At 40.7% G+C, this 25,540-nt stretch overlaps 1 protein-coding gene across 1 annotated transcript in view; it reads right to left on the bottom strand.

The window, feature by feature from the left end:
• LOC113046089 (dipeptidyl aminopeptidase-like protein 6) overlaps positions 1-25,540 on the bottom strand; it is a 136,284-nt gene that overhangs the window by 48,145 nt on the left and 62,599 nt on the right. Inside the window, exon 2 of the mRNA XM_026206957.1 lies at positions 396-510. Coding sequence (XP_026062742.1) covers positions 396-510 — 115 coding nt within the window. The remainder of the gene's footprint in view (positions 1-395; positions 511-25,540) is intronic.

Raw genomic sequence — 25,540 nt, 5'->3', positions numbered from 1 at the left:
AAATACAGTAGGACGGCAAACAACATGCAAACACTACCTGTGATGTTTCGCCAAATGCGTATACGACTAAAAACACCACGGTTAAAACATGTCTGCTCAGTGAGATCTCAGCATAGCCTACATCACAGCCCCATTATTCATTAGATGAGAGGGATAGCTTTTATTTAAACCAGAAAAAGAAGTGGATTAGTGATCAAAGATACTGTGCAATTACACAGTCCTAAACATACTTGCTAGTATATTTGCATTTTTCCATGGGAGTTTATATTAACAAGATCTAACAAATGTGAAGAAATACACGTCAGGAATGTGGACACGACTACATTTTGTTTGCATATTAGACCTGGAATGTGTTAATGATTAAATGTGAAGTGCATGCAGACAGCAGCACATACTTGGTGTGAGTAAAATGACAGAGGTGACGATCAGAGAGCAGATGACCAAGATGACCAGCAGGGCGATGGCGATTCCCTTCCAGTTCCTCTGTGGAGGGCTACTGCCAACCAACTCCTGTCAAACACACAAAAACAGACATGTAAACCCTTAAAGATAAAGGTAGTACAAATTTTTTTTGTCAAAATGTATTATATTAACTGTTTATTGTTCAATGACTACTATTAATATGCCTTTCATTGGTTTGTCTTCCACTAAATTGTATTCACTGAACCTCCCAGGCACCGTCTAAACATTTAAACTCATTCCAGCTCAACTAAAAGCAAGAGTCTGGGGTGTGGCTACTGTAGGAGGCTGAGCCAAGTGGTGTTCAGCAGACGTGGGAAGATGACTGATGCATCACAAAAAAAAAAAAGTACGAAATTGGAAGACTTGCCAAAATGTGCAGAGAGATAAAAGGGTAAAACAAGTGTAAATGTTGGTAATGTTTTTACAAGACGGAGGAATTTGACGGAATTTTAATTGAGACAAGAAGTTCCCTTTCAGTCGGTCACGTTCAACATTACGAATGGGATCTCGCCCGAGAGCCGAATCACCTTCGAGTGGTACAAAACGAGCCAATGGTACACAAAGTACCTTGGTCTGCGGAATTTGCATCGCAAGCTCCGCCCCGCAGAGCGGGTATATAAGGAGCAACGCGAGCAACTCGCATTCAAGCTTTCGCTTCGGAGCCAAGCACATCGCTTGCTGCAATCACCGGAGTGTGACAAGCAAGAGCTGGTGTTGGTGTGACGGCGCGATTCAGCGGTTCGTCTGGGTTTCCTGTGACAGCTCCCGCGTTCCCCTGAGCGCTTCAACACCTCTTAAAGAGACAATTTCTCTCACAAAAGAGATACGGGCCGATTTGCGTCTTTTTAAAGATGTCATTTTGCCTGTGTGTTTCTGGGTGCGGTCGGTATATCGCTCCTCGTGACGGTCACTATCGCTGTGTCACGTGTCTGAGCTTCCAGCACGCTGAGACTGCGTTCCTGGATGGCTCATGTTCTCATTGCGGGGACATGACTATCTCGGCGTTGAGATCGAGACTCGATTACCTTAAAAGGTATAGAGTCCCCTCCGCCACACCCCGTTCTAGGTCTTCTTCTCGTAAGAGGGCTACTTCGGCTGGTGGCCAGGGTGATCTGAGGGTTACCGTGTGGGCTTCCCCGACGAGCGAACCTCCTCGGGCCACACCCCACTCACATACGCCGCAGCGGGTTGAGTTCCCGAATGAGTTTGCTGGACCCTCTCAGGCTCCTGACATCTAATTCGGGGCTTGCGAAGAGGACCGTATGTCGATCGCCGCATCACAAGGCGGGCTTGAGTCCTCGGGAGATGAGGGTTCGGCTGCGTTGCCTCCCTCGGGAGTGCCAGCGTTGTCCGAGTCCGATCCCGAGCTGACGGCCGTGCTTTCCCGGGCAGCAGAGAGCATCGGACTTGAGTGGAATCCTCCGCCCTGTCCCGAGCGCTCAAGGCTGGATGATTGGTTCCTGGGGGCTGCTCATGCGGATCGCCAGCACCCCCCTCTGGTTCCTTTCTTCCCGGAAATGCACCAGGAAGTAACTAGTTCATGGAAGGCACCTTTAACTGCCCGAAACTGTTCTGGTTCTTCCTCCGCCTTCACTGCCCTCGATGGCGGGGCGGCCAAGGGGTATGCTGGGATTCCCCCGGTGGAGCGTTCTGTTCCGATGCAACTGTGTCCACAGATCGCCTCTGCTTGGCGTGGTGGTCCCAAGCTGGCCTCCAAGGCCTGTAAGTTCTCATCCACGCTTGTGGCCAAGGCTTACAGAGCTGCGGGCCAGGCCGCTTCTGCCCTGCATGCCATGGCCTCACTTCAGGTCTATCAGGCCAAGCTGCTCCGGCAGCTGTACAAGGGTGGTGCTGACCCAGGGGTTTTGCAGGGAGCGCGCACTGCTACCGACCTTGCTCTCCGGGCGACGAAGATCACTGCGCGCTCCTTGGGTCAGGTGATGTCCACTTTGGTGGTCCAGGAGCGCCACCTATGGCTGAACCTGGCAGACATGAGGGAGTCTGATCGGGCTCAGCTCCTCAACTCCCCGGTCTCAAGGATGGCCTCTTCGGCGACGCGGTAGAGAGCTTTGCCCAGCAGTTCTCTGCCACCCAGAAGCAGTCTGAGGCCATCAGACACATCCTGCCCCGGCGGCCCACTGCTGCTTCCAACCCGCCGCCGGCGCAACCTCAGCCTGCTCGTTGCCGACGGCGGCCCCCTGCGGCCTCCTCCACTCCCGCTCGGCCACAGGAGCAACCTTCACACCGGCCGCAGCGAGGAGATGGCCGCAGAAGGGCGGCACAACCTGTCTCTGCCCTAAACCTGCCAAACGCCAGGCCAAGCGGCGTTCTTGAGACGGGCGACCCGGAGTTGGAGACGTCAGCTCATCAGGAGATGGTAGCAGGACCACTCCTTCCCCCAGAGGAGGGCCGGGGGAGAATCCTTTGTTCTCATTTTCTTTTTGTTCTGCCACTGGCCCTGCGGCCGGTGGTACCCAAACCTTCACTAAAAGAGCTGTGTCCTCTACCTCCGGGTCCCAATAGGCCACGAACGACAGCTGGCGACGTGCTTCCTCGCCGCTCTCGTTCCCCTCTCCCCTTGCCAGTTTCCATGCAAAGACAGCTCAAGAACACTTCGCCTTCTCATGCCCTCTTTGCCACTTGGAGTCAGACGAGTGCCCGCACTCCGCCCCCGCTAAGGGACGCTATGCCTCCCATGCCGGGGCTGTCTGCTCCACTATGCTGCCCCACTGTGGGTACGCCTGTATTCCCCTTGACCCCGCTGGTTCGGTTCCTGGGAGCCTGGCTAGAGCTCCCCAGGCCTTCCCGCTGGCTCATCCAGACGCTCAGGCTCGGCTACGCGATTCAGTTCGCCCGGCGTCCCCCCAGGTTTCGGGGTGTCCACGTGGGCAAAGATGCCCCTGTCATGCGCGCGGAGGTCGCGACCCTGCTGGCAAAGGGCGCGATAGAGCCGGTCTCTCCAGCCGACATGAAGTCCGGCGTTTACAGCCCTTACTTCATAGTACCCAAGAAGACAGGTGGGTTACGGCCAATCCTGGACTTGCGTGCCTTGAACCGAGCTCTGCACAGACTCCCGTTCAAGATGCTAACGCCCAAGCGCATTTTCGAATGCATTCGTCCAAAGGATTGGTTTGCAGCGATCGACCTGAAGGACGAGTACTTTCATGTCTCCATTCTTCCTCGACAAAGACTGTTTCTTCGGTTTGCTTTCGAGGGGCAGGCATATCAGTACAAGGTTCTCCCATTCAGGTTGGCCCTGTCTCCCCGCGTCTTTACGAAGGTCGCGGAGGGAGCCCTGGCTCCTCTCAGGGAACAAGGTGTCCGTATCCTCAACTACCTCGACGACTGGCTTATCCTAGCTCACTCTCGAGAGTGGTTGTGCGAGCACAGGGATCTGGTGCTCAGACACCTCGCCCGACTGGGTCTTCAGGTCAACTGGAAAAAGAGCAAGCTCTCCCCTGTGCAGAGGATCTCTTTTCTCGGTATGGAAATAGACTCGGTCGCCATGTTCGCGCAGCTTACAAACGAGCGCGCGCAGTCACTGCTGAATTGCCTGAGACAGTTCGAGGGCAAGAGAGCGGTTCCACTGAAACTGTTTCAGAGGCTCCTGGGGCATATGGTGTCCGCGGCGGCAGTCATACCGCTCGGGCTACTCCATATGAGACCGCTTCAGCACTTGCAACAGGGCACGGCATGGCAACAGGGCACGCTCCGAGTGACCATCACTCCGGCCTGCCGCCGATACTTCACCCCGTGGTTGGACCCCTCGTTTCTACGGGCCGGCGTGCCCCTAGAACCGGTGTCCAGGCATGTTGTTCTTTCAACAGATGCCTCTGCCACGGGCTGGGGTGCCATGTGCAACGGGCATGCTGCGTCAGGCTCCTGGACAGGACCCCGACTTCAGTGGCATGTCAATTGCCTCGAGTTGCTAGCAGTACGTCTGCAAGGTTCCCTCGCATGCACTGACTGGACCGTTTTTAACGGTACTTTGGATGAGAGACTGTCAGTTACAACAGACTACATAAAGTTTTGCATAAGTAACTGTATACCAACAAAAACATACAAAACTTTCCCTAACTCCAGGCCTTGGATTACTCCACAGATTAAACAAAAACTGTCTAAGAAACACAAAATATTTCAAGGCAAGGATTGGCTTTCACTCAAAATATTGGACAGACAGATAAAAAATGACATTATTAAAGAAAAACTTAAATACAAGGAGAAAATAGAACATGAGTTTTCTACAATGAACACAAAACAAGCCTTCAAGAAAATAAAAATATTGACGGGACAGAATGTGAAACAAGATCATAGCACTATTTCTAACCCCACAACATTTGCAAATAGCCTTAATACCTTTTACTCCAGATTTGACATCACTGATTATTCAGCTGTCTGCAATGAGCTACTTAACGCTCTCCCTTCAGATCTACTGACAACTTCTCCCTTTACAGAGGTGGATGTTCGACAGGAGCTGAGTAGGTGTAAAATCGGCAAGGCCATGGGGCCGGATGGCATCCCTGCCAGGGTGCTCAAGCTTTGTGCAATGGAACTCTCCCCGGTTCTGTATTCCATAATGCATGAGTCATACAGTACAGCACGGTGGCCCACCCTATGGAAAAAGTCCACCATCATTCCTCTACCAAAGAAACCCCGTCCATCAGAGCTCAACCATTACAGACCTGTTGCTCTCACACCCATAGCAAGCAAATGTTATGAAAAACTGATTCTGCGCACCATCTTGTCAACTGTCAATCCACAGCTGGACAAACATCAGTTTGCCTATAAAGCCAGGCGAGGGACGGAGGATGCTGTTGTATGTCTCCTTCATTCCCTCCTTCAACATCTGGAAGTATCTGGTAACTCTGCTGCAGTTCTTTTTGTGGACTTAAGCTCAGCATTTAATACAATTCAACGTCATCAGATGATTAAAAAACTACGGAAGCTCAACGTTTCACCTCATTACATCCATCTGATTCACAGTTTCTTGAGCAACAGGCCACAGGCTGTGAGGATAGGGTCTGTCACATCGGACACCACCATAACCAACACTGGAGCCCCTCAAGGCTGTGTCCTCTCTCCCTTTCTTTACACACTCTACACTAATGACTGTATTAGTCCTTCATCCATCACAACATACTACAAATACTCAGACGATACTGCAATACTGGCTCTCCTCAACGATCACACTAGCATTGCTGCTTACCACGACACGATATCACACTTTACACACTGGTGCACAGACAATTTTCTCCATCTCAATGTTGAGAAAACAAAAGAACTGGTCTTTAATGCACCCAGTCTCAGTCAGATCTCCATTAATGGCAACAGGATAGAACAGGTTGAGAAATTCAAATATCTTGGACTCACCCTGGATAACAAGCTCACTTTTGATTATCACATAAAGGACATCCATAAACGCTCCCAACAGCGTCTGCATATTCTACGAAAACTAAATTCCCTTTACATTGCCCCTCATCTTCTGTTACTACTGTACACAAGTATTATCCAGCCCATTCTTTTATACTGCTCCACCAGTTTTTACAACATGCTGTCAGTCACCAGCAAAAACAAACTGAATAAAATCACACACATAGCTTCAAAAATAACACACTCCCCTACACCCAACATCTCAGAACTCAATGACAGAGCAATAGCCCGCCTTGCCCGAACAATAATAACAGACCCAGAGCACCCCCTCAACTTCCATTTCACTCTCTTGCCCTCTGGGCGAAGATACAGGACCCTAACATGGAGAAGGGCTCGTTTCAAAAAGAGCTTTGTACCATCTGCAATTTCAATCCTTAATAGGCTACAAAGTTGAATATTCACCTTTTTGTGTTTTTGTTGTTGCTGTTACATGTGTACATGTATGTATGGATTTGCCAGTTGCGTGTGCTGTATGACAATCTGTGAGAACAAATTTCCCGTTAAGGGACAATAAATTATCTATCTATCTATCTATCTTGTTCTGTGCTGATTTGATGTTATCCCACTGGATAGTGGATGCTATTGTCCTGGCTTATCAGGCTCGAGACCTGCCATGCCCCCTAGGGGTGAGAGCTCACTCAACTAGGAGTGTAGCTTCCTCCTGGGCGCTGGCGCATGGCCCCTCGCTAGCAGACATCTGTACAGCTGCGGGCTGGGCGACACCTAACACATTCGCGAGATTTTATAATCTCCATGTAGAGCCCGTGTCCTCCCGGGTACTCGCCCCTTCTGGCCAGTAAGGACCTGCTCGGTGTCAATCTGCTTGCTGCGCCATTCCACTCCGCGGACTGGATGTGTGCGCTATTCCCCTCAGGTGAGTTCCTCAGTCAGAACCCTGGGTTCCTCCAGCAATGCTGATGTCCAACACTTGCGTACATGCCCCTTGGTCGCGTTGCTCCTTATATACCCACTCTGCGGGGCGGAGCTCGCGATGCAAATTCCGCAGACCAAGGTACTTTGTGTACCATTGGCTCGTTTTGTACCACTCGAAGGTGATTGGGCTCTCGGGCGAGATCCCATTCGTAACGTCTCCGTTCCCTCCTTCACAGAACGAGGGTTACATACGTAACCAAGACGTTTCTTCTCAACAGGTAAGAAAAGGGGTCATATGATGCGATTTAAATTGTTCCTTTCTCTTTGGAGTGTTACAAGCTCTTGGTGCATAAAGAAGATCTGTGAATTTGCAAACACTAAAGTCTCAAATCCAAAGAGATATTCTTTATAAAAGTTGAGAGTCAACCATGCCCTCCTTAAAAAGGCTCATATAAACACACCCCCACTTGTCTACATCACGATGCAGGAAGATTTGTGTAACACTGCCCAAATGTTCACACAAAGAAAGAAAGTGTGATTTTGATTCTTGCTGTATTATTATTGCTGCTGCCATGTCGTGGAGACGCTGTGAGTTTCGTTGTGAAAGCGAAACTACTTTGTTTGTCTTTCCAAAAGAGTACACAACTAAAAATCAGTGGTTCAACACTGTTCCAGAACAGTTCAACCCAAATATTCAGGTGTGTGCCGTGCATTTTGCAACTGCAAACTTCATATCTTCTGCCATCTACACACTGCACAATTTTAGCGATCCTATAAGATCACTGCAGATCACATTGGGTCTAACTTGGGTACGACATGCATGTAGACTGAACAATGATGAAACTTATTGACTCGTAGGTTATGATGCACGTTTCTATTGAAGAATATAATATATCGTAAAACGTAAACGCTAATCACAATGTGGCGGTTGGAATTTTTATGTGTGCTGAAAAAAATTAGAAGGGGTTAAAGAGGAAGGGATAAGAGCATGAGGTAAACAGCTTTACGTTTTAGCGCATTCATTTCATGTCACATTTTTATTGGCTAGTCAGAAAATGTGGGTCGTAGCAGCAGAAAACTGTCAGAAAACTATCGTAGGCTATCTTTGGTTGCAAGACCATGACAACTGTAGTCTTTGAACCTTGAATAAAACTATACCTATTAATAAATACATAATTACTTTAGGGTTATCAAAAGGGCTGAAATGAACAAAATATCACTAATGCATGTAAAGCTCTAAAAAAAGAATAATGTTTAAAAACCTTTTAAAATGAATTAAGTTGCTTAAACAACTATAAACAAAACAGCATCATGTATGAATGCATAGTTTAATACAAAGCACCAAAAGCAAATTACACAGTACCCTTTTCATAAAAAAAAACATGTGATGCACCAAACCCTGCCATAAAGTCTTGAGATATGTTTTTTAAAAGTTGAACTTGCATTCATTTTAAATGGCTTTCTAAACATGAGGCTCTTTTGTGCAAGACGTTAGTGCAATGATGATAGACGTCCCTCAAGACAATGACCGAGATATGAGTTCTGTGTGAACGGCTTGGGTTCAGTTTTGACATAAACAACATCTTCTCCACATTGATGTTCTATTTTTTCCACAATACTTTTTATGAACAACACAGTGGCTTCAACTGGAAAGGCTAACAAAAACATTCAAATGCAGAACACTTGCATCGTAATCTCATCTCATGCACCACAGATAAGGCTGCCTGACGCACACCTAAAATTTGAATGCATTGTTTTTGCATCCGAATTAGGATTTTAAATCCGACGAATATTTAAAAACCTTTTTTTTTTTTTTACCACCTTAATTTACTTAAATGGCCACTGGTTTACTTTTCTTGTAATAGCAATATGCATGTGATAGAGGCTAATATGCTGCAATCAATGTTTGTTAGTTTTTTTACACAACATCAACTGTAAATTCACTAAAGTTTAAAATCAGGTTTGTGCATTGACATGGTGGCTGGTAGCTAAGCAGAGTTATTCAGTGATAATAATCTCAAATATATTCTCAAATATATATCAGTTTGCCAATATACAATATCAGTCTATGGCTGCTCAAGACTATTTCAAACCTGTGGGTCTAAAATTCTTTCATTGCTTAATAGGCTGTGGTTCACTCATGCAATGAAGACGCATCTGTTTATGTTCTGTGAAGCAGTGAACAGCGGACCTTGTTGGCTGTTACAACAAGAGAAATACATCAATCAAATACTTTATTTTAGATTTATTCTGAGATTATTATGTGGTTTCTGTTATTATGTGGGTAATGTGTACTCTTCGTTTTAATGTGTATTTCTCTTGCTCATCCTGAATAGTCTGTTTGCTGTGTGTTGGCTATGTGATGCAGAAGTTGATGATGCAGGGAGTCATTAGGTCAGAGGAGCACTAGCGTGAGGTTGCTGCTGCTGGGATGTCTGTCTGGTGGAGGGGAGCAGGAGGGTTGTGATTGCCCAGGACAGCTTCCCGTCTGGCTTGGAGCCACCAGGGAACTCTGAACTGTGCTGGTCTATTTCAAGCAGAGTAAAGCCCAGGGATTGAGCTGGCATGAACAAACCAGAGAGGAGAGGAGCAATTACGCAGTAATATTCTGGAAATACAGATTTTTTTTTTCAGCCTCAAAGTGGCCTAAAAAGTGTATAACAGTGGTTACTTCTGAACAATACATTCTCTTTAGACATAAGCCAAAATGTTATTTATTGTAGGTCAATGTAGCAAGTTTGTTTTATGTCTGATGGACTCTTCACCATAAACAAAAGCTAAATTAGCTACAAAATGAAAGTAGAATTTTCAGTGAAGGTCAAGGTTTAATCAAGGTTTAATTTAGGTTATTTACTATACTACACTTAAAATAATTAAAATTTTGAAAATCACTGTAACACACTGGGTCTCAGTCATTGACTGGTCATATATTCATTGATTCATCCATTCAACTGTACCAGAGTTTGTTTGGAACCAGAACACCTCTTCATCTGGATCTGGTTCGGTTCTCTGGTCCACACCTGAACGTGTTTGCTGTATTCACAGCTGCCCAAAAGATCCGCACCAAGAGGGAAACGAACTTGTTTGATTCAGTCTAACCAAACTAGGTGTGAATGCACCTTAAATTATAATTCTTCAATAAATGTTACATTTATTCTAAATGCACAAATAATATATAGGAACAACTAAAATCACACACAGCCATACATATATGAGACTCTGGCTGGTTTTATAAAAGTGAAATAATGTATGCAATTATTCGTAATAAGACTGACTGATTTGAGTGGCTTTGTGCTTTAATGTCTGAGAGTGGGTTTGCAAATGTTTTGCCAATTTCAAAAGATAGAACAAACAGTAACACACAGCAGTTAGCTTTAATTACAATCCTACCATCTCATTTGACCTTAATGATGTAAAAAATCTGATGCACTAAACGCCTCTCTATCTAGCACCCAATTAAAGCATTTACCAAACTACTGCTAATGACACAGAAATGCCATTACAGCTGTGAAAACAATATTGCAGATGCACTGAGAAAAGACAAGCCACAAACAGATGAGAGATATCATCACACCATCGCAAACTAAATGCCGGAAAACCTTTCTGTCAAAATAAAGATCAAGTGTTATAGCTGGTGTCTATTTGCTAAAATCACTTTCTGAGTCTACAATCAAACTGAAGTATAATCCATGAGGCTTGTGTGAGGTACAGTAGTCACCTCAAATCAAGCATTAGTTTTTCATTAAGTAATGCAAAAACACAATATTTCAATCGTTAGCTATAGACAGAGACACATGGACAGTGCAGCTAAAATGTAAATATATATATAAATAAATATATATATATATATATATATATATATATATATATATATATATATATATATTGTAATATAAATATTTAAGCCAATTTGATTATAGTTTAAGCAATCCAATAAATGGATAGCATTTGTTTTAAAAGGGTTAAACATCATAAGTGCTTCTGCACTGTATGATTTTCCATTACTTTTCCATCACCATTTCAGTCTTGTATGTTTCTGCACTTTCTGTATGTGCTGTATCCTGGCATGATAACACCACTGATTTTTGCTCACGAATTTTCAAAAGACTGTTGTCAGTAAAAATTGTTTTTAAAAATTTTATTCAGCAAGGACACGGAGAATTGATCAAAAGGGACAGTGAAAAATGTTTTAATGCAACAAAAGATTTTTGTTTTAAATACATTTCTATTCATCAAAGTATCATAAAAATATGTATAACCATATGAAGCAGTACAAGCCGTTTTTTTGAGAAGCAAATCAGCATAGTTGAATGAAGGATCATGTGACACTGAAGACTGGAGTAAAGATGCTGAAAATTCAGCTTTGATCACAGGAATCAATTACATTTTAATATGCATTAAAATAGAAAACACTTCATTTACACTGTAAGAATTTTTCACATACTGTAATTACTGTTGCTATTGTGTTTTTAATCAAATCAATATAGTCTTTGTCAGTGCTGATAGCTTAGTGGACAGCACCCTGACACATAATGCTGTTCTGTTGCGTTGCGGGCGTCCTAAGGTCAAATCCCAGCTCAGGGACCTTTCCCGATCTGGCCCTCTGCTTAAATGAATCTTTAAATAAATAATAAACGCAGCTTTGCTAACCACAAGAATGAGTTCAAAAACAAAGCGAGTGTGTTACGGTAATGGTTAATCTAACCATTCCTCATAGATCAGGTTTAACAGAATAAACATTCGCTCATGAAATGGCCCTGAGTGGCCCATGAAAGAAGAATACGCAATTTCTCATAATTAGTTGGTTTATAACACTGTTCCTTGTTTTACCAGCTAGTTTCAAGGACCGCTTCAAATGTGCCTCATGAAACGTCTCTGTAAAACTGAAGGTTGATTGTCTCCATTACCTCCACACACGAGATGGCCCACTAAACAGCCTGACAGCTCACATTTCAATTTACACAGATGGATTCAAAAATACAGCAGCTGAAATATCACCTTGAAAATTTAGCTTTAGATTTTGTTTAACATTAAATTTGAATTAAATAGTTAACAAATTTGGCAAGCGGTTAAACAACAGTAGTACTGACAATAAGCAAATATACCATTCACATTAATTAATTTTTCTAAAAAACAACCTTGAGAGTGTTAACACTGAGAAGTTTCTAAAGAAACCAAACTGACTTCTTTGCATGTGTGCAGCGTCGTCGGCATATAAGCTTGCATTCTGCTCAATCTCAAAATGAAATGTTTATCTGAAACAAACAAAAGACGCAATGTCAAGGCAAATCAGGCGAGTCATCTTTAATTTCAGAATCCAATATTCTCAACACTAAAGCAACAGCTTCATGCTGAACTCGTCTGAGATAAGGACGCTGTCGGTGATAAATAAAAGGAAGCAGTTTTTGTGCTTTGACGTGACTGAGAGAAATGCAGCATTGTAGAGTTTGCTTGAGCTGGAAACATCAACGATGTCAATTTGCGAAATTTCAACAGCTGCTTAATTAATTAACGATATCACAGAATATTACGCATGAGCCAATGTACAACATTTCACCATCACTGATTGAATCTTTTTATTTCATGCTTTGAAAATTAAAAAGGTCCATGGGGAAACCAAACTACAAAAATGTAGGACATATGGTTCTTTTTCATTGCCATTACATTCATGCACAACCACAGATTTACTTGAATGCATCTTCATTTCATTCATATCAGTCTGCTTTTTAAAGGGCCTTGAACACTTTAATCATGTACAGTACAATTTAGCAGTTTTTCCATGTATATTCTTCTGTTTTCCTGCAATCACTCACAGGAAATGAAATTAATAATTGCTCGGAATCCATTATCACTGTACTGTATATCCCACTAAAGCAAGGCATGCATAAGGAATGATGCTGGTTTTAATGAATGGTGTGCTTGAAGCTTCTTCCTGCACTACACCTTTGACCTATATGTAACAGTTGGCATAAAAATGGGTCATATTTTGAGGAGTCACATTTTTGATGTACTTACTGTAATTTTCAGATCTGAAAAAGTTCTGCTCAGTCCAAAAAGAGCATTTATTGACCAAAAACCCATACTAAACTTTTCTGCTGTCAAACATTTACACATGTTGCATGATCAAAAAACTTCCATCAGTGTACTTTTATGTGCATTTTGGGATTCCAGAAAAAATGTTGAATGGAAACACTATGCTGATTATAGGCTAAATATGCCAAAATGTGCATTAGCACTTACTGTACTTGAACTAAACTCTTGAGGAAGATTGCACAAACTACAATAGCAATATTTTAAAGAATACATTCATTGATGTGTATCAAACCAAGATGTGACTTTGTTGAAACAAGTCATGTGACTGTATAATTCACTCACACAGCATCACAAACGTAACTTTTTCTGAAATGCTGAAGAGTAAAAAAATGTATATACTAATATATCAAAATGGACCGATTCAATTATTAAAAACATGTATAAAGACATTTGGTCCAATCTAGAATGAGTCAGTGTCTCAGTGGTCGCCATCTATTAATGTAAATATGTAACAAATAAAACTGGTCACTGAAAAATCCTCACCATACACAGTAGCAAACCAATCAGATATAGGACCAGGGCCTGTACCTGGATTAGCTGGCTGGCCAGGTAAGTTTCAGGTTAGTTTGCACCAATCCTGGGTTTTAGGTACGCCGTAAGTGGCTTGGCTTTTAACAGAATTCATTGCCCTAGTAACTTACACTTGTAGTTAATTAAAGTCTACTGGTGTTATACCTTCAGTCATTCTGAATTAGAATTACCTTGAATGACTATTTTCCTCTTATTAGACAAGTTTGTAAAATAATTAATTGTAGTTTTTGCATCTTTTCTGCAAAGATATTTAACAAGTAATTATTTTAACATTAACATCTTGTTGACAACTTCATGTGTGCTGCACATAGAATTTTCTTTAACTAAAGGGTTAATAAAGAAAAAGTAACTTGAATCATGTTGTGGTTACATTTTTAAGTTGACTAGTTAAAAATCATAAAATAAAATCGAGAATTATTTCTGGAAAAAACAAGATTTAGATTTTTTGAAAAATCGCGCAGCCCTAGATGTATAATACATTGGCTTACTTTAGATATCTGTTAAGCTTTACACTCATACTCAGCTGCTGTTTTTACAAGCTGAATCTTCTCATTCTCATGATCACAATAAAGCTCTCCATGACTTCATAGGGCCGTATTGAAATCTATTGTCCTAATACAAAACATTGCAGTGAAGCAGACAGGACATCATTTGACAGATGGGTTAAATAACAATAACGACCTTGATTATAACAGGGAGCAAATACAGGCTGGATAGTGTTCTTGCTATTGTGTAGATGAAATTGAAAAGCAGATTTGCACTCATTACATGTAATGGATAACATTTACAGATAAAATGTAAAGCCTGAATACACTGTAAGTCACTTTGAATAACACAAAAATATAAATGCATATCTACATTTCTTCGACATACATTATAGATGTGCAAGATTCACAAACATCAGCAGTATTTCCCTGAAACAATTAAAAAGCACTGAACACTGCCAGTAAACAGCCACGAGAAGGGACATTCCCAGTAAATGTAGACCGTCATTTCATTATCTAGGGGTGTTTTCATAAATATGTGCAAACTGTGATCAGCTCTAATTTTGTGCTCCTTTGTGCTGTAACGTGCAAACAAATCATCAAACAAGTCATCAGTGGATGCAATCAGTTTTTAGCAACTTCTTAGCATTATCAACATAGACAATTCATATACCCTAAACAGCAATATCTATGCAAATATATATTTTTTCAATGATTTAAACATAATACGATAAATAGTTTGTTGTAAGATAAATATGAAATCATAAAATTGTTTTAAATATTACTACATTTACTAATAAATGACTAATATTAACTAATATTAACTAAAACTTTCAGGTGCCATAAAAGTGATTTTGAAGTGTAAACTGAAGACCTGTATGTGATATGATATTTTAAGTCTTTGTATAGCAGTGCATTGTTAAAATAACTAACAGTAGCAATCAAATGGATACAAATAGTTCTAACTAACAAGTTTTACGCTTACCATTCGTGCAACCTAAAATGAATTGTTTAGGGCTTTCAAACATCAGTGTTTTCAAAAGAATCCCTTTTATAGTAGCTTGTTTGTCTATTTGACAAACACAGAAATTTGTCTTGTCCCACGAGGGCGAATGTAACTGTCCAACAAGTTCTCAGACACAAAACACATGAAACCTTCTCATCTTATACAACAAGAGCGGTTTAGTTCTTAGGGGCTCAGCAACAGACAGCGTCTGTATTAAGAAGATTTCCACCGGGATCGGTGTAAAAGAATCAGGTTTCTGAAATACTCCAAATGAAAATCAAAGATTGCATTTCTGTACTTCTAAACTACAATCTCAACTTCTGACCTTTCAACGAATGAAGAGCCTCACCTTAAGTGAGATTACAGAAGCTCAACCAGTCCGGAAAGTTTGTTCCCTGTGGGTTTTTAGGTTTTTCATGAAACACACACCAATTAAATACTCCTCAAGCCCTGTTTCCTTATACATGAGACAAAAAAATCCCAGGTTTAGTTATTCTTGCAATGAGGATAAAACCCTACATACCTCATCCATGGTTTGGTGTTCCTCAGTAAGAAGGTTTTGTTTTTTTTGCCTCAGAAGAACAAGGACAGAAACTCATTGTGAAGGATGAAACCTATCTTTGCTGATCTCTTGTTTCCAGGGGAAAGAGTGAAAGCGAGAGTATGAGCGCCTCGGTGACAAAGTTTGGGCTTCTCACTCACCAAGCCCAGAACAACGACTGACATCAGTGATTTCAATCGACTGATGCTGCACTGAAACACAAACTGTCACTGGCCGGCAGGACAGGTGCATCAGTTAAGCCTCATCGGATGGGATTTCCTGGGTGTCCTTGCAGGGTCAAAGTCAGACTAAATCACAGACAAATTACACACCAATGCTGTTGGATTCAATCTAATATAAAAGAAAAAAGTTTTAAACAGAGTTTAAATAATTTTTAAAGCTTTTTTGCAAAATGATTTATTGTGCTGTGAAAATTTAAAGTACTTCTACAAATTAGAAATCTACGGAGCCCCGCACATGACATGCAAGAAAAAATAAATAAATTGTGCGCATGATTTGCGTATTTGTTCCCTCAATTTACTAAAACGTGCACATGATTACTACTGCGTTCCCTCGATTTACTAATTCGTTCCCTCGATTTGCTAAATCGTGCACACGATTTTGCCTTTTATTTTTTCCTGCGTGTCATGTGCGGGTCTCCGTAGAAATCTGAAAATGCCAAACAACCTAAAATCTGTTTAAAGCTTGGAGTGTTTGTACTCAGTCAGTTCTGATTGGCTTTTAACTCAAGTGAATTTTCCACATCAGCAACATGAAACAGACTCCATACACATCAAGGATGAATCTATGTAAAGCCATTAATATATAATCAATGTTAAGTTCTAAATTAAGAATTCATGCTGTCAGAGGATCAGATTCAGGGCTAACTGGTCAGACATCCGTCTGATGCCTTTTATATGAAACGACATCCTGCTATAAAATTAGAGGATCTTCTGTGGAGACAAAAATAAGTTCCATAGGTGCAATTAGCCCAATGACACAAGGGTCAGAGAGGCCTCTGAAAGAAATGCTACTGCAGGACACATAACGCAATAAGAGGACAGGTTTAAACAAAGCCCTCTGTCCGTGATGCGGTTCAGACTGAAGAGGCGACTGAGAGCTTTTGATCTTATAATTGAACAGACACAAGCCCTCTTGATTGCACTTCAAAAATATCACATTTTACATGTTTGGTGCAGAAGTATATGGATCATCCAAACAGTGAGGCAGAGCATTAGTTGAAGAGGAAGCATCATTGTGCGTCCTGCACAGCAGCTGTTAAATGATACGGCATCTGTGTTGTTCCACCTACACAATAAACTCTATTTATTACCTTAAGGACATCTGCAGCAGGCACTCTGCTGTACTGCTGATGTGCTACTGTTTGTGCTTCACTGATCTGCTGTTGTGATGGTATACCAGATCAGTCGTTTAATTAGGAGGTGCTAATTAAAGCTGCCCTTTGCTTCTGTAACCTCACCTCTTACCCAACATCCCCTACTGTTGGTCTCAAGGAGTCAAAAAGCTAGCTTTTACCAGGTTAATTCTAGTTAACTAAAACTGAAACTTATAATTAAACCAATTAAATAAAATAAATGTCAAATGTGGACTAAGCGAATATTTCCAAATGATGTTGATAATTTAAAAAGCACAAGAAAACATGCTCATAATCCAACAGGACTTCGCCCCAATTTTGATATCAACACCCCGTTTGTATGTACATAACCATGGCAACGATGATCACAAAATAAGCAAAGATGACACACATGCATATTTAAACAAAAGCCAACACAGATAAGTTGTGTAAAACAATGCAAAATCCATGGTACTTAACTATTGAGAACAAATAACATAACCTTGACGTCTATTTCCGTGTCTTTCCACTACTTGAGTTCTTTCTGAAAAGCTGCTCCATTATTTACGCAGGTCCTACCTCTTGCTTGATCGTAACCCTCCTTTTTAATGTTTTGTTCCTCCGATATTTTTTTCCTTTTTTTTATCTGCCATCTCTCTCTAGCTATAGCCGATCTGCTAATATCCGTCCTGTGCCCTCAAATTGAGCACTCGCTTCTCTCTATCATTACTAGATTCCCTTTACTGCTGATTGGCTACAAGTCTGTTTTATGACGCAGTTCGACACTGTGGTCAAAAGCGTATATCAAATATTGCTTAGTGCACCTTTAATGTGCAGTTTGTAATATTGACAGCTAGTGGTTGTAATTGGGTATAGTGTTGCACGGTACACCGATACTTCAAAAGTATCGCGATTCTCGGAAATTAAAAACGTCACGATTCCTACATTTATTAGTATCGATACTTCAAAGAATGACTGCGTTCCAGATTTGTAAGAGACGTATTTCATGTTGGTGTGTGCAACGCACGCTTCCAGTGCCTCCCTATGGACGTCTGTGTTTTTTTCTCCTCATGCAAGCAGCAAAAAAGCACTACAGCGATTTGTTTGGTCAGACAGTTCATATATAATATTCACATTAATCGGGGATTAAACGTGGAGTTATGTTCTGTATGCTAAATATGAGCGTATCTGCACAGCACCTATAACTGCGCTTTGTATCTGCTGATTGCTAATCGAGATTTACATGCTTGGCTAACTGACACTGTATAGGTACTCATTCATTTCGTTCATAAACAAGATGTATCAGTTCATTCAACTCATTCACGAATGAGAAGATCTCTCAATCTCGTTCAGTGAAGGGCGGATTCATTCACTACATTCAACAAATCACATGCTCCGTCACATCTTGAGTAACTCTTTGACAGGATGAAACAGTTCACAGAGCTGTTCACGAGCTGCGCATGCGCTGCTAATAGTGCCGTGCAAGCACGCTGCTGTTGAGGGAGGAGCTTCAGTGAACAAGAAATATGAATCTAGTAGCAACTTATCTTCCGTGATGTCCCCGATGCGCGGGTCGGGGTGGGTAAAGAAATGTTACTTTATTTGTGGGCTGGGGTGGGCCAAATAGTTTCATAAAAGCGGGACCCGTGGGTTGGAAAACACCCGACCCGCGCATCACTAGGCTGCATGTGCGAGCACAAGTGATACTGTGGCCGCCGATCCACGACTGGTAGAAAAAGATGACGCTCAATAAAGTTTTCTCCTCTGAAAGAAAAGGTTGCCCAACTGACAGAATTAGTTACAATATCTGAGATATAGCTGCTAAATTGTATTTGTTTTATTTTGTTTTTTACTTGAATGCCATTGCTTAAATTGAAAATCTTTTGACATTTAATTTTCTGAGTTCAGAAACGTTGTTTAATATAATCGCTGTTCATATTTTCAGTTCAGAATCAAGATAAATTTATTACTCTTATTTTTTCTTATGATAACTGAGATAATGCTGCTAAATATATTCTTTCTTTACCTTGAATATCATTGCTCTATTTTATTTTTTATATTTTTTTATTTCATATTTAGTTCAAATGTTTAATATATCTGCTGTTCATATGTTCATTTATTAGTGTGTTATATGATTAGAATGTTGTCCTGGTTTTAAAATAAAGCACAGCAATGATATTTGAGTGTATTATCCCTTTTCAGGAAAAGTATCGAAAAAGTATCGAAATCGCAATTCTTGACTAGGTATCGGTATTGAAACAATAATTTTGGTATCGTGACAACACTAATTGGGTATTGCATTTCAAATTCAAAATATTGGAGAGCGTTGTTTCTCCCACTCTCTCCTATTCAGACTCAATGGGGGAAGTCATGGGCAAATGGTTAGTGGTTTGGACTCGTAAACCAAAGGTTGCAAGTTCAAATCTCGGGCTGGCAGGAATTGTAGGTGGGGGGAGTGAATGTAAAGGGCGCTCTCCACCCTCAATACCATGACTGAGGTGCACTTGAACCAGGCACTGAACCCTCAACTGCTCCCCAGGTGCCCACTGCTGTGTGTGTGTGTGTGTGTGTGTGTGTGTGTGTGTGTGTGTGTGTGTGTGTGTGTGTGTGTGTGTGTGTGTGTGTGTGTGTGTGTGTGTGTGTGTGTGTGTGTGTGTGTGTGTGTGTGTGTGTGTGTGTGTGTGTGTGTGTGTGTGTGTGTGTGTGTGTGTGTGTGTGTGTGTGTGTGTGTGTGTGTGTGTGTGTGTGTGTGTGTGTGTGTGTGTGTGTGTGTGTGTGTGTGTGTGTGTGGTTTTAAATGCAGAGCATGATTTCCGAGTATGGGTCACAATACTTGGTTGTATGACACACCACTCAATGCTCACATTGGTTGCCAGATTGAGGACATGAAACAGGAACAAGCAAAACTGACAATGGAAGGTGACAAATGTTGATGAGTTTATTTGCCCCTGTTTTAATATGTCTCTGCTCATAGAGCTTTTAGTTGAATTTCAAGGCTTTTTAGGTTGGAGGAAACTGTGATCTCTGACTCAATTCATTTGCTGGTTTCCATAGCTACAACATGCTGTGTTTTCTGCCGACTGGCATCCCGAGGATTAAAAATATTATTGTGTGAGTTGGCAGAGGCCGGAGTCCCACAAACCAAAACAAAAACAGACATTCCGACATGGAACACATTTCAAAGCAGAATAACAGGACAATATATATATATATATATATATATATATATATAAAGCAGTTAGTTATAAGCATTAGTTCTATACAATCTAAAAGGTGTCAGTGCTATTATTCTTAAAGGGGGAGTGAAATGCTCATTTTCAATCAATATCCTGTTAATTTTGAGTACCTATAGAGTAGTACTGCATCCTTCATAACTCCAAAAAGTCTTTAGTTTTATTATATTCATAAGAGAAAGATAGTCTGTACCGATTTTTCCCGGAAAAACACGACCGGCTGGAGGCGTGATGTGTGGGCGGAGCTAAAGAATCACGAGCGCCAGTAGGCTTTTGCGTTGAGAGCGTTTGGAAGCTGTGTCTCATTATCGTGAGGACAAAACCAACCAAAACAAACCATGGCTAACAGTCAGATTCAGCGTATATTTATGATCCAGAATCAGATCCAGAGGCTGAAATTTAACAAGAGCAGCATCAGCAATGACATCTCTATGTGGTATGTACTGAAACTGTATATATTTGCTTAGCGGCTTTGGAAAATGACTAAGTTCCACTTTGTCGTCTTTTTTTTTTTTAAGCTGTACATGTGGAAAGTGCAGTTTGATGACAACATCGCATGTTGTTTACTTGATGTGTTTATGCGCCGATAGCTAAGTTGACAACACACAGAGATATTTGAAGCAGTTTTACTCACCGCCTGCGGTTCCAACACACGATCGTGACCCTTTTTCGTCAAACTGGGCCTTGTTTGTAAAACAAGCATCTTCGAAATGCAGGGAACAAACACAAACACTTGCACAACTCCGTTGATGCTCTGTAAAAATAAACTCCATCCACTGGTCCCTTAATGCTGTTTCTCTTTTGGTAATCTGTGCAGGGTTGTCTTGCCCTGGCAACCAAAAACACACTTCTTTTGTGACATTTCGTGACGCTCTCGCTCTGATCAGTGAAGTCTGTTGTGCTCTCAGTGCTCTGCTATACGGGAGCGCTCACTCTTCCAGCAGAAGTGCCTCAGGACCCATATAAGGAAATTCCGCTCCATCTAACGTCACACAGACCCATACTCCAAAAAACTTTCCGAAACTTGTGACAAACCGGAAGGAGTATTTTTGGAACAGAAATACTCCTTCAAACGTACAACTTAATTTTCGAAACTTTGTCCATGTTTAGCATGGGAATCCAACTCTTTAACAGTATAAAAAACTCAGTATGCATGAAATAGCATTTCACCCCCCCTTTAAATGAAGCTGTATAATACTATAAATATATAATATTACAAAACTACATAAATATCATAAATATTTGATGAGACAAAATCATATATGGTGACCACTGATGTGTAGAGTTGTTCTTTCTGTTTCTTATATTCTGGGCTCTCTGTTCTTGGATTGAAGCCTCACACTGCTGTAAATTAATATTTGACCTCGAGTGTCACTAGGAAGAGTTTTGAGTATACTTCAGGTTATGTTACATGAAAAATGAACCCTTCCTGAAACAAGAAGTCATTGGTATTTTGAGAAATGTCCAAAACATAGAGATTTAATTATATATGGTGGCACTAAAAAGTACTTGGACATTCAGCCTGTCACGCCAAAAATGTGAAGTGATGTCTATGAATTCTACAAAATATATTTGCAAACAATTGATGCTACAGGTTTACTCAGAGCTAACTTTATCTTTCTGAGACAATTTTGCTGTGAGTTCAGTCCTGTGGATGTACAGTATGCAGTCATTTGTCCTGAAGTTTTTACAGGTGTCCTTCAGCGTGTAGTTCAACATGTGAATTATATATGAACATGATCCACTAACATTTCACAACACATCTAACCACACCAGGTCTCATTTTTAACTATCTATATTTAGTATCATCATTAAATGCTTTGCTTAAAGGTGTTCTTGTGCTATCTTTTAAATAAATGGCATTTGGTTTGATATAGGCCTATACACCACAGAGAAAGTATCAAAATGAGATCTCTCAAGAAATCTACAGCGAGGCATAATATGCCACAGTCTTGTTTGCTTGTAATTGAAATGTTATTGATTTCGGGATGACCTTTGCAGCAGCTGACTCTTTTATATGAGGCAGAAGACAAACAGATGTGCCTGCAGCAATATAAGCTTTCAGTCATCCTCCATTAATCTGTTAGCTCACCTAGAATTAGTTTATATAATTATGTTAACCATGAAAGATATTCAAGATGTGTTTCTTATGCATACAACCTGAATTAAAATGGATTTGCTGCAATTGAGGAAGCAGTATTCATTGTCAGATTCTCTGAGATTCTCCAACATCTTAAATAACCAGTGATCGAGTCAAAGCACATTCCAAACCACGAGAAACCATTGAGCAGCTCTTCAGATATAACGTGTCATCTCCATGGAGATCTCCTAATCATACTGAGACTCACATACAAACTCATGTTAGCTTTAAAGCGATAGTTCAAAAATCTAAATCCTGTCATCATTTACTCACATTATCATATTTTTTTTATATACACAGTACCGACAGTCCAGGTTTGGCAGAGTGTACACACAACGTTAATAATAAATTAGCCAATGATACCAAACATTGTAGCATTTTGTCAAACTAGCTGTAATTATGGGGTTTCATCACCCATTAACATCAGAAATTAACAAAATGAACAGTAATCGGTCATTTATCAATCGGGGGTGGTGTTGGCACTGTGGATAAGACACATGCCATTGGTGTGAGAGACCTGGGTTCGAATCCACTGTAAGACACCAATGTGTCCCTGAGCAAGACACTTAACCCCTAGTTGCTCCAGAGGCATGTGACCTCTTACATATATATAGTAATTGTAAGTCGCTTTGGATAAAAGCGTCAGCTAAATGTAAAATGTAATGTAATTTATATGTCAGTCAAGGATTTTATTCCTGCCAAACTTTATGCAGAAAAGTTTGCTTCTGCAAGACTGGAAAAACAGAAAAACAAGCCACGATTAGGGATAACCTTGAATTATTTCATGAAAAGTGACACTGAAGCAGAAGTCTTCATTAGTTTCAGCCTAAAGAAGCCTTTAGAGAAACCAGGAAAGCTAAAGGTGGAACTCTGAGCGAGAAGAGACTGAAGACAACGCCGAAACGAAGCGGCTCTCATTTGTTTCACCTAATGGGCAACCTAGCAAACTACAAAAGAAAAAAACTGTAAATGATGGAGGAGGAATGAAAGCCATTGTTACAGCACTCACACACAAAGCAGCACAGGTTTCTCATACACAGAGGCATCTTCATCACCGAGCGAAACACCCGAGTGCTCTTATTTGTTCATGCGAATGCAGAAATCATCGGCCGATCTGTCACAACACCCGCCAGGCATGTTTCACTTCATTCCCCAGAGGTCATCAAGTGACATATTGTTATGTTATAATGGGATATCACTTTACAACCAACTTATAAATGCTTTGGCTGTTAATAATCGTTCCTTTCTCTGTTCTGACAGCAAGCACTTTATTTTATTATAAAAACATCAGCGAGAGAAGACGCACGAGGCATCTGAAACAATATCTCCGGCGCTCTCCTCTGACAACACCATATATTTAGCTTGCAATAACGTGATCACCTTTTATCTTCCATCGTGTCGATCCTGACAGCAACAGCATTTGTGGAGGAAAGCACTTAGTGCCATCTGTGTGTGAAGGGCACTTTACAACTGTGAAATAAGCAGAAGAGTTGACTGGCACATCAACATCAACAGCTAAATGATGCATAAAAGAGATCCATAACAGGCCCATTATAATCATCTCAATCAAGATGACTGATTAAAACAGTTGTGCAAAAAATTATAATATAAAACAGCACGTACACTATTAAAATGTCTTGGGTCAGTAAGCTTTATGTGGAGAAAAAAGATAAACTTCTATTCAACAATAAAGACATTTAACATGTTACACATAAATGCTGTCAACAAATAGAAAACTTTCTATTTATCAAACCTAAAAAAATATATCATATCAGAATGATTTCTGAAGATCATGTGACACTGAAAAAATTATGAAGCAATGATGCTGAAAATTCAGCTTTGATCAGGGGAATAAATTAAATTTTAAAATATATTCGAATAGGAAGCAGATATTTGGAATTGTAATAATATTTATTTTTAACTGCAATGAGAAAATATCAATACAAAATTGTTACAAAAAAGCTACAGAACACATCTGAAATTATGATGTGGAGTAATATGAGTCATGAAGCAATCTGCTTCACTGCAGACAAAGGAACTGACCACATTTCTAGAAACCAAGAGTTATATCCTGCAGCAACAGAAAGAGCATCAGTGAAGGCATGTTGGGGGGTAGAAAATAGCTCAGTTGGAAATAAGGCTACTGTGACAATTATCATTGGTCATACTTATAGTTAATGATACACACAAACTCACAAAAAACACAAGCACATTTGTACATGTCGATGTGGATGAGCAGAGCTGTACTATTACTATTACTACTTTTCAATCTAGTTTCATCTGGAAGATAAAAAAACAACTCAAAATGCATCACACAAACATACTGGAGAGACCTACAGTAGGATCCAGTGAATTTAGCCAATAAGTAACCACACAGACCCACCTTGGCATATGGCAATGGCTAAAAACGATTTAGACTACTTAGCAACTGCAATACTCACAGTGTTGTGCTAGTGATTTTTCCATAACAAACACCACTCGTATTTTCCACAGGATAAGCAAAAATCATGTTAAAATGTCATTATGAAGCTGAAGTAGCAGTCAGATGATATGGGAAGGCAGTGCAGATTAGGGTTGTGCCGATAGACGATAGTATGGTGTATCGACAATAGTCAGAGATATACACGATAGCAGATGTCTCTGTTGATAGTCAAGATTATATCAGGCTCATTTTCCTTTTAATGTATTAAATCATATTAATAGTAATAATAATTATTTGTATTTTTCTTATAATTCAGCTATCAAGCTGCCCAGCTATTTCGCTTCAGCACCGCATTTCACACACAAACACACACGCACAAATGAGAATTAGAGCCTGTAGCTGGTGAATGAGTCTCCATCCACAAACAGACGTACATCGCCTGCAGGTATAAGGTATTTCACTGCACTTTAACAAGTAACCTGAACGGCCTATAAATGTGCAATATTTCATTTTCGGCTCGTCATGAGGTGCGCGGTCCGGAGCGCTGTGTTACTGATGCATCAGTTCAATTCAACTTTACTCCAAATATATCAACTTAAGCTACCTGTTTTGAAAACTTTTTATTTAATGTGTTCATTTATGTCCGTTTATGTGTTAAACTGTTTGACTTTAAATGAAAGCTATATTGATTTTTTACCGTTGACTGATTTTGCAGAACATTTAGACGGATAACTTTGGCATATTTGTCACATGACTTTCGATATGAACTAGCTGTTTTAAATAGAGTATTTTTGTATTTAACGTTAGTTTATCAATATGTTTGAAAGTATATTTTTTTGATTATTGGTGAATCCATTGGCTCTCTCTTGTGCACCTGCACGGTTTAAAACACCAATAGTTATGATATGACAAGAACAAAGAGTCTCTCTCTTGCTCCACACATGCACGATAATATCGTGTATCGTCGATC

The sequence above is a fragment of the Carassius auratus genome, chromosome 27 (genome assembly GCF_003368295.1).
Source record: "Carassius auratus strain Wakin chromosome 27, ASM336829v1, whole genome shotgun sequence".
Lineage (NCBI taxonomy): Eukaryota > Metazoa > Chordata > Actinopteri > Cypriniformes > Cyprinidae > Carassius > Carassius auratus.
Note: the sequence above shows the minus strand (reverse complement) of the source record. Positions and strands in the feature narration are given on the sequence as shown.